This window comes from Indicator indicator, chromosome 15 (genome assembly GCF_027791375.1).
Source record: "Indicator indicator isolate 239-I01 chromosome 15, UM_Iind_1.1, whole genome shotgun sequence".
NCBI classification, from domain to species: Eukaryota; Metazoa; Chordata; class Aves; order Piciformes; family Indicatoridae; genus Indicator; species Indicator indicator.
Window position 1 is genome coordinate 15,169,764 of NC_072024.1, and position 10,740 is coordinate 15,180,503.

General features: G+C 42.4%; 1 protein-coding gene across 1 annotated transcript; it reads left to right on the forward strand.

The window, feature by feature from the left end:
* The first annotated feature begins 611 nt into the window (after positions 1 to 611).
* Positions 612 to 9,271, forward strand: WNT5A (Wnt family member 5A). Its single transcript, XM_054387199.1, has 4 exons — positions 612 to 745; positions 1,893 to 2,158; positions 6,933 to 7,225; positions 8,813 to 9,271. The coding sequence occupies exons 1-4, from the start codon at positions 666 to 668 to the stop codon at positions 9,269 to 9,271; spliced, it is 1,098 nt and encodes a 365-aa protein (XP_054243174.1). The 5' UTR covers positions 612 to 665.
* Positions 9,272 to 10,740: the final 1,469 nt, after the last annotated feature.

A 10,740-nucleotide genomic window follows, 5' to 3' on the forward strand; every position in this document is an offset into this window, starting at 1 on the left:
TGGCGAGATGGTTTAGGGGGCAGCGGGAAGCGCCTTCCGCGGCCGGCGGAGAAGGACGAGGGTCGGCTGCATCCGCGGCACCGACCCCCCCGTGGCACCGGCCTCCCCGTTTCCCGCTCGGGCTCTCTTTGCAAACCTGAAGCCGCCTTTAGCCGTCCGGGAGCCTTTCGTGTCCGCGATGCTGGCTCCGGAGCGGGGAGCGATGGGGTAATGCCCGTCTGGAGCCTGCGGGTCGCCTGGGAAGCGGGGATGGCCGGGCGGGGTGCAGGGATGGGGTCCCCCGTGTCCGGAGCAGCGGTCCGGTCCTGTTCCGCCGCGGGCGGGGAGCGGCGGGGCCGGGGCAGAGGGACAGGCGGGCGCGGATGGGTGCTGTGGCCGCCCTGGGAAGGCGGTGTCCGCGGTGGGGAGGGTGGGGGGTGCGTGGGTGGGTTCTGCCCGGTGGAGCGGGAGCTGCGACGTGCTTGCGTCTGGCACCGAAGTCTCTGCGAGGAGAAGGGCAGGCGAGTCAGTCAAGTTAAAAGGGGCCTGGATACTTCCGTTGTTTAAACTTGAATGCTCGAAAATGGTCTGAGAAGCAATAAACATTCTGATCCTTTTTCTCCCCCCTCTAGAAATCCACTGCAGTATTAATCCAAGGAGGTGCTTTGGGGACAGTTGGCAGTACAATGGCTTCTCAGTACCTCATAGTGGCTCTGGCCATTTTCTCCTCTTTTACCCAGGTTGTAATAGAAGCCAGCTCTTGGTGGTAAGCATCTTGTATCGACTTGGTTTTTTAAAGGGGGTGTCAAGGTTTGCTTGATTAAATGTCTATTTATTTATTATGTACTTTGTTTCTGAGGGAGTACTATATGAATGAGACAGCAGGGGAGTAATGTTTCAGTTATATGTTGTGTAGTAAAATGAGTGGGTCCTCAAATAAGTGTAAATGTGCAACATCTCCCGTTGTAAAATTCAGGTTTTAGAATGCTGGAAAGTAGATTCTGTATGGATTTGATCATCCTTAAATTACTAGAATTGCCTCTCTTTTTAAAAGAGTAGTTTCATCTCCCTTACATGAGAAACTTTGCATACATGGCAGACTGCTGATTTACAAGTAAAAACTTTAATAAAAGGTTTGGGTTGAAATTTTCTGTAAGTTAAATGTTTATAAATAGATTTTGTTACGAAGAACTACATTTTAAATTTCTGCTTTGGCAAATTATCTGTTTCTTACAATGTATGATGTTGGGAGTTCTTGAAATAGGTGTTTCTCTGCTGTTTCAAGTGATCCTTTTTGGATTAAGGGCCACTTTTTGATAGAAATGTATAATTTGAAGAGTACTTTAAGAATTAAGAAAACAAAGTTGATTTTGTTTACAGTGTGTGTCCTTTGGAAGAAGCTAGAAGTAGTCTCTGTAGTAAGTTTTTAACTTCTGACTTATGTTTCCCTATTTGTTTATGGTAGAGCAGACTGAAAAATCCAGACATAAAGCTAAGATGTGAGTTAAAACAAATTGGGGGTTGGGGCTTTATGTTGTTTTTGCTTGCTTTGCTTTTCTGGCCTTGCAGTTTGGAGCTTCTGTTATTTTAGCTACGTCCATTTAAGTTGGTAAAGGACTGCCCAGATGCAAGTCTTCTTTCAGGTCTGCATCTTGCTTCAGTCCCTAGTGTGTGGTGATAGCCACATGGATGGGAACTAATTCTGTTCTGTGCTGTCTTTAAAACAGAAGTTTCATATTTAAATGATTTTTTTTTTTGTTTTTTTTGCTTAGCTGTTAGCAAAGCCAGGAGTTGTACACTCATGTATAAGATACGGTTCTGTTTGGGATTTGTGGATTTTTTTCTTTTTTTCTTTTTTTCTTTTTTTTTTTTTTGCGTCTTCTCTTTATTAATCCAAATCTTTCTTTATGCAGGTCTTTAGGGATGAACCCCATGAACCCCATGAACCCTGTTCAGATGTCAGAGGTGTATATAATAGGAGCCCAGCCACTCTGTAGCCAGCTAGCAGGGCTTTCTCAAGGACAGAAGAAACTCTGCCAATTGTATCAGGACCATATGCAGTTCATTGGAGAGGGTGCAAAGACGGGCATTAAGGAGTGCCAGTATCAGTTCAGACACAGAAGATGGAATTGCAGCACTGTGGACAACAACTCTGTTTTTGGCAGAGTCATGCAGATAGGTAGGAAGCAACATCTTTCTGATTAAAGTCTTGTCTAAGGATATGTATGGCACATACTCTTCTGCACTTGAAACTCTTGCCAGGTTCTTACTGAGTACTGTATACAATCAAGTGTTTTTAAAAGTTGGCAAAGGAGTTGAATTATTTTTAGCTGGAGGTGATTTCCCACCACTGTCCAGCCATGTGTTTTGGAAAACAAAGAAGGAATATATGTTTACATATGGGAATAGGGAAAAGAAAACGCAGCCCTGAAATCTCCTTTTAGAAAACCTGAAACAAAACAAAGGCAACCTAAGAGAATTAAAACCAGCAGCATCTTGTAAAATTAAATATGTCCATGTCTAGTTCCAAAGTTAGCAATTGCATAATAAATTGCTCTTGAGCTGGAGGTTAACTGAAAATTACTGCTCTATTACTGTTTGTAGGTAATTCCTTCTATCTTATTTCCAAACACGATAACTGTTTTATCTTTGTTGAGAAAGGTAGGTTTATGTTAAAAATAATGTATGGGGTTAATTTATATGAAATCAGTTCTGTTGAGGCAGAACATATGATTGTCCTTGTAACTTGCATGTAAAGTAGTCACATTGCTGGTAAGATAGAGGGATTTCTGTCTAACATCTTATCACAGTTGGTGGGCACCCAGCCCTTTCCCTATCAGATCCTCTTTGAAATGTGCTTCTCCATTGCTCATGTGCTGCCTGCCTTTCCTGTTTCTTAAGGACCTTATTGTATTTTAAAGTCCTTGGCAAAATTTTAAACAGTGCTGTTGAATTTGGTCCATGGTGAAACCTTCATCTTGACTTTCCCAAATCAGATAGCTGTTTCTGTGTAAGCAACTGAAAAACGCCTATTTTCTGGGTGACAGTTGTGACCTTTTCTATGGTGATCAGTACACACAGCACAGCAGTGCTTTTTAGTTGGAGGTGTAATGCTTTTATGGCAGTATTTTTCTCTCCTGCTTTAAAAAAAAAATCCGGTTTTAAAATCAGACTCAGTCTAGGTTTATCTACAAATGGGCTGACTCCAGTTAAGGTTGAAGGAGTATATTGATCTACATTTGGTCTCAATTTTTGTAAAAAGTTGTTTTGTGGGGATTGTCAAGACAAATAGAAAAAAAAAATTATTGTATAAAAGTACTTAACTGGAACAGCTGATTTTAGATAAACAACCTTACCTAAGCTTTTTGCAAGCATAGGATTAACCCCTTCCCCCCCATACAGTTTGGTTTTTTTTACCCTACCTGAGGAAAAATCCAAAAGCACATGAAATACAAAATAAAACTTCCTCTGTATATCTGTCTATTTTAATAATTAAACAAATGTCAGGAAAATAATCTGTTTACAATTTAGGCCCTCATCGTTCATCCCTTATTTATTATCCAGGCAAGTGAAAATTAGCTCAAGGTGTGAAGAAATGTACAGGATTGGGTCCACAATTTGTAGTGCCTGTCAGATGTTTCTGCCCTCCCCAAGCACGACAGATCTATTTAAAGGTGGTTTCTTTCAAGTTAAATAACTTTGCCGCACCCTTGCTGAATGTGACTGTATTAGATGATGTCTACACAGCAATTCATCATATAATTAAGCCACTTACTCTAATTGCAGATGGAAGCAAGGTTAATAGCCACATTCAGGTGTTAAAGAGCCTAAAGAGTGTATTCACTGAGAACAAGAAAGATGTTGTGGGGAACAGTTGCATTATTTCATGCTGACCTTTGGCAATGACCAGTTGCTGTTCCTCTGAATGCAAGGAAAAGTGGGTACTCTTAGAGCCTGGTTTAATTTTACTGCAGCCTGCTGTGCTCTGTCTTGTTGGGCATTGTCAGGTACCCTTTACTTTCAGAGATGGGGCAAGATGGTAGTCAAGGTCTGCATGCACGTAGTTTGGAAGGATTCTGTCATGTGAGCTAAGGACCTGCTGTCACTGGCTGTGCACAGGAGAGTGCCTCAGCAAAGCACTGACGGACAGCACGATAATTACCCCAGTGTATAAATGGACAGTCTCTTCCAGGACTTACCCTGCAAAGTTAGCTAAAGCTGTACAAATAAACCTAGCATTGGGTTTGGAAACTTGCTCTGTGGCTTATTGAACTTCAGAATTTTAGGGCTTTTATTCTCTGCTGCTCTGCTTTGCTGCTGATTCCCAGGTCAGGCCACGGTCCTTGCTGCCTTCATCGCCTTGCGCCATTCCCTGGCTTTGTGGTTGGCCCTGGGCTGGTTGTGCTTGGGCTTTACACACAGCTGAGAAGTGCTAACTTAAAATAAAATAGCTGGATCCCCTCTCAACAGCTCGGTGTATTTGGGGTCCAGTTTGTTCATGCGTACAGCCTGAGGTTGAGTGCTTTTAAAATACAAGACAAAGAACATTTTGTATCTTATATTCAGGTATATAAAAAAAAACATTGTTCTGTTCTTGCAGACCTATTCATATCAAGTGTAAAGCTCAACTCCTTGCTCTGTGGGTGGCTTCCTACAGTGTGTGTATATTGAACAGTTCCATTTCTGTGTTTTATATATATGGGAGAGGGGAGACTCAGAACGTGTTTGGAATGTGTGTTTCCTTGCCATGGCTACAATAGAGAGAAATGCTGGACTGTGGGAAAAGATAGATATGTTTGACAGTGAAGGAAATCACAGTTGTGCCTAAAGACTTAAAAAATAATAATTTCAAAGTAACCCATCCGTGTGGAACTATCACTCTTAAAGTATTCCTGGGTTTGATGACATGAGGCAGTCTTGGCTTGCAACCTGCAGGGCTTGAAATCTACTTTTCAGCAGCTGATGTTATTCTGTAATTTGCCTAAATGTTCAAGGAGGGAACTTGAGGGGCATCTCTTCTTTTTGTACCCCAGCCTTTCCTCCTTCTTCCTACTAAGAGTAAGTTCTTTAAAATATGCTTCAGGATAATAACAAAAACTAGTTTAAAAAAAAAAAGTCAGCTTTATGAGTTTAAATCCTGCAATAAATGATGTAGTTAACCATGTGAAAGCATGAGCTAACTAAACATGAAAAAGAATAAAATGGAACGGAAGAGGCGAGTCCTGTGGTCCGAAGCAGACCACGTTTCTTTCCTCTCAATCTAGTGGAAATTTTTCTTGAGGAATTAATCCAAAAATGTGTGTTACAGAACAAATGGGAACGTTAAAATCTGTATGAGGCTCCCCATGCTCCAGTTTGCACTAAATGCAAGGCATAAGTCGCTGCATAAAGCCAAAGCTTTTTTAACTGGAAAGGCTAGTCCTGTAACCCTTTATACCCATAATTCATGTAAGTACTTCCATGGGCAGGTGTCTGTGTGAATAGACCATTATAAGCAAAGGAGCAAAGTGCTTCTCACCTTCCTTGAATCTGATCATTCCCAACATAAGACTTCTGATTTTTCCCATTTAGAATCAGCATCTATTACTAAAATTAATCCAGTGGATGACAGGTGTTACATTAACAAAGCTGCTCTGAAGCATGGTGTCATCTTGATGTTAAATATGGACCAGACTGCAAATTATTTATGTTCCAGAAGTGCTTGAAAGCTTATACTAGATTTGACTTATTATAGTAGGTCTCAAACAGAATTTCTGCCTCAAAATGCTGCTGCCTAAATACGTATGACATGTCCGACACACAACCTCTGAAAGCAGTAACTTTACAAAAGCCCATGCTGTTCCCTATGAAAAGTCTTGTAAAATCAAGATCAAAAACTAGCTTCTTCCGCTGACTGGACTAAAGATGAGGAATAAAATTTAACTCATATAAACAGAAAAAAAAAATCAGTCTATTCTCAGTCATTTGGAGAATCTTTTTTGGAAAAGACCCAGTGGGACTGTGTCTCTTAAGATGAAAAACAAGCTTCATGTGGGCTCCCTGATGCAAGTTTTATGCTGTTTTGTTTGTTTGAAAGTTGTTCCAGTTGTAGTCAGAACTTGTGGCATCCTTGGAAAAATAGTAGGGGAAGTCAGGCTCTAAATAAAGGTGGGATTAGATACTTTCAGGAGGATGGTATGTGGCCATATCTTGCATTGTGGGTATTGTAATTTCTTCTTCTGAAAACTTGAAATTCAAAGTTTTCAATTCCATTTAAGGGCACCAAATGTAGGAGAAAACCTTTAAGGCTACTTTGTGCCTAGGGTTTTTTCTTCCCTGTAATTTGTAAAGATGATTGTCCATAGACTCATTTGCCATATTCACATGAGCTGGAGTGGTGGGTACTAAACAGCACAGGTTGTTGTTAGTTTTAAAAAGCCTCCTGCAGAAGTGCCTGGCTTATGTGTAGGGTGAAAAGTTGTGTATTATTCTGTTGCACGTTTCTTTTGGTACTAGGAGGCTTTGTAAAGCACTATAACTTTAAAGAAATTGGAACAAGTGGGTGAAGTGCATAAGTTGTGTTTAAGAAGTAGTAATTTAAGAACCAGTCTTTTAAAAGTTGTATTTAACATCTCTCTTTTCCAAAAGACAGGGAGTCTCTTTCCCTTTCTGCCCCTCAAGCAGGCACAGTTGCCCACTTCACCTCCTCCCCACTCCCTCATGCAGGCTTTCACTAGCAGAAATGAGAAGTGACTCCTGCTGTTCACAGACAGCTTGTGTGCTCTAATGGATCAATTCTCCCCAGTTGTTTCAGAGTGAAGACACTTTGAGGAGCCATGGTTCAGGGTTACTCTGCCTTCAGTAGGCGAGTGAATTTTGGTGACTTCTGGAGAGCCTTTGCCCTCCTGGCTCATCTGCAGGCAGGGAGCAGTGTGTGTGGGCCCTCCCCTAACATCACTTATGTTTCTGCGCAGGGAGCCGAGAGACGGCGTTCACCTACGCGGTAAGCGCAGCTGGGGTGGTCAACGCCATGAGCCGTGCCTGCCGGGAGGGTGAGCTCTCCTCTTGTGGCTGCAGCCGAGCTGCACGGCCCAAAGACTTGCCCCGGGACTGGCTTTGGGGCGGCTGCGGGGACAACATCGAATATGGATACCGCTTCGCCAAGGAGTTCGTTGATGCCCGGGAACGCGAGAGAGTTTACCAGCGAGGCTCCTACGAGAGTGCCCGCATCATGATGAACCTGCACAACAACGAGGCCGGGAGAAGAGTGAGTGGCTGCAAAGCAACCCTTCGCTCTGCCCTTGGCTATGTCTTTCCTTTTGGGGAATACATGCCTCAGTGGGGCGTGGAGGAGCAGCAGTGGTTGGTGACCGGCCACCAAAGCTTGTCTCCTATTTCATGCACAAAACAAGAACACAGCAAATACAGGGTGAATGTAGATGGAGAGCCTATGAATGTGTGTCGCTTCTGCTTGCCTGACAGTGCTATTGCCTTCTGCATGGGGAGGATTGAGACCAAAGTGTGTTGTTTCTTTGAAAGGCCCCTGCTTGTTGTGGATTCTCTGTAGAACAGAACTTTGTTAGCTTGTATTTCCAACCAGGACAGTATGCATCTGAGGGAAAAGGAACGTGCTGGTCTTCCCAGGCTGGAATTGTGCCACAGGATTGTTTCTTTTTCTTTTTTTTTTTTTCCCTTTCTCTGCTTTAAAAGGATGTGAAAAGTTCCTCCATCTTATTAGAAAACATGGTTTTCTGTGGTTAAACATGCCTTTATGGTTTCTTTAATCTCAAAAATGTCTTAAATGAATGGGTGTAAACTTCTCTTTTTTTGATAGTCTGAATAAGAAGAGCCAAAATAATTATTTTTGTAAAGCTTGAAGTGCCAGAAATAGTCGTCTGGAGACTTTACACTTGTGTTCTAAGGTGAAGAAGGATGAAAGATAATTGAAAATTAATAGTATTTAAATGTGAGAGAAGGGTGTCTGAAAGCAGTGGACAGGCCAATTTACTATTAGCAGGAAAAAAAAAATACATTCTCACAGTTGCTTACAGAGACTTGAGCATTTTTTTCCTTCCTCAGCCTCATCTTTGCAGTACCACTTGGCAGTGTAAAGACTGTGTAACTGCTGGGTGGAAGTTGTCTACAGTATCATCTAATGTGTCAGACCCCAGGATTTTTGGGGCAGTGTCAACACTGACTCTTATTTCTATTTGTACAGGGCAAATGACTGGTATTTCCTTGCCAAAGCTTTGTAAAGAGGATATTGCTATGTAGCTCTCCCACCCCTAGGTGTTTGGGGGTTTCTTCTTGGATGAAGTCTCTCTTGCAGAACAGTATTTGGGATAGGCAGAGGATGCTGAGCCAAGAGCACTCAACTGCAGCTGAGCCAGGAGCAAGAGGAATCTTAACTCTTTCTCTAATTGCAGCCCCAAGCAGAGATCAATAGAGAGAGTAACTCAGATAGAAAATAAAGGGATGTTTTACATTTCTCAATGAAACTGCAAAATCCTATGCTGGCGTGAGAGTGAATTCCTAAAATTTGACTGCAGCCTGACTGATGCTGCTGCCTGGATTGTGTATGCTGCTGTTGCTGTCTCTGCAGTTGAAGTAGGCTTGTGCGAGCACTTCCCTCCTCCTCCTCTTCCTCCTTTGGTTAACTGGGGCTGGGGTGCATGTATGTCGACTTTCTTGCTTCTCCTTCCCAGCATATTGTGTAAAGGGATGCTAAGGCGAATGCTGTAGAGGGGTAAGTGGGAGTGTGACAGAGGGGCAGGGAGTGAGGTGAATGTGAACACTTTCTCAGCCAGGCTAATCTTTCGTCATCATTTTTGCTTTCTTCCTCTGGCTTCTCTAGACTGTGTACAACCTGGCTGATGTGGCATGTAAGTGCCATGGTGTCTCTGGTTCCTGTAGCCTGAAGACGTGTTGGCTGCAGCTTGCCGACTTCCGCAAGGTAGGCGATGCCCTGAAGGAGAAATATGATAGTGCTGCTGCCATGAAACTCAACAGCCGGGGCAAGCTGGTGCAAGTGAACAGCCGCTTCAACGCACCCACCATCCATGACCTGGTCTACATCGACCCCAGCCCTGACTACTGTGTGCGCAACGAGAGCACTGGGTCCCTGGGCACCCAGGGCCGCCTTTGCAATAAGACCTCGGAGGGCATGGATGGCTGTGAACTCATGTGCTGTGGCCGGGGGTACGACCAGTTCAAGACAGTGCAGCGAGAGCGCTGCCACTGCAAGTTCCACTGGTGCTGCTACGTGAAATGCAAGCTCTGCACAGAGATCGTGGACCAATTTGTGTGCAAATAGGGAATGGATGAGGTGGGAGGAACTGCAGCCACCTGCCAGCAAGGGGTGCAGGCCCTTCTCCCTTTCCACAGGACAATCTCCACTTTATTTATAGAGTTCAACGATTTGTTGTCTTCTTTAAAAAACAAAACAAAACAAACAACAACAACAACAACAACAAAAAAAAAGAGCAGGGGTAAGGAAAGGAAAGGAAAAAAAAAAAAGGAAAAATATAAAGGTTGCAAAGAAGTGCCTGGAAACGCTGTCTGCGTCCATCCCAGAACTGTGTGCGTCTTATATTTTTGGCAATAATGGGGGAGAACTTGAGAATATTTATTTTACAAAGTAAAAAAATAAATCGACTTTTCTTAAAAACAATAGAGTAGTTTGAGGGGAAAAATCCAACATATCCTAATTTAGTCCTGTGGGACGTAATCCATGTGCAGTAGGCAGAGCAAACCATGTAATGTGCTTGGGGTGTTAGAATAATCCTCATGGATGTGAGGAACACACAGACCTGTCCATGACTTTTAGTTTCCGACACTAGAAGTTATTAGAATAGGGCATATAAAGCTGTTCAGTACATTTAGGGCTCTGTAAATAAGGGGTATATTCATCACAAAGTGCAGCATCAGTTGCTGCCTGAATGTGCCTGCTTAAGTGCACAATGCCATTGGAGGGTAAAGAGCAAAGGATCATAAAGGCTTCAACTCTGCTATTCTTGAGTCACCATGTCTGGTTCCAGAACCTAACAAGACCAAAAAAACCCAAACCAAAAACCTAACAAAAATCCCAAAACAAACAAACAAAAATCTGTCTTGTTGAATAATAACTATATTCTTTAAGGCAGCATTTTCCCTATTAGCTAGTTGCGGAGTTTGAGTGTCTCATCTGACAGAGCAGTGCTTCACTGTTGCTGGGCGTGGAGAGCAGTGAGGTGCAGATTGTGTGGAGCACTGTAGCTGGGTGAATGGGAGCTGCAATGCTTGCACAGTGTTGGTCTCCCATCCTGGAAAGCTCATAGAAAATAGAATTCCACGAATTTGAAAAATGCCTTAAAAATAGTGTAATTGCTGGCTGTCTTTCAAAACACAGCTTGACAAATAACTCCTCTTAATTTTATGTGAGAAAATAAATCATTAGATATCCAATCTTGGAATGATTGATTTTTATTTTTTTTTTTCAGATTTGGGAACACTTTCACTCAAGGAGACAATAGTTTCATATTTTAATAACATTAGCTGGCTATTATACTTCAATGAAATGTTGCAGCAATACCAAATTTATCATCCTATGTCTTAATACACATGCTTTAAATAATATATTGCAGATATACACTACAACTGTTCAGACTATTATACTTGAGCAGTTACATATATATGGGAGAACTGTGGTCTGCTGGTGTCTGATATTTCAAAGCTTCTTGTACATACATATTTTAACGATTTAAGAAATAATAAAATGTCTAAATTACAGGGGCGGTTCAATGC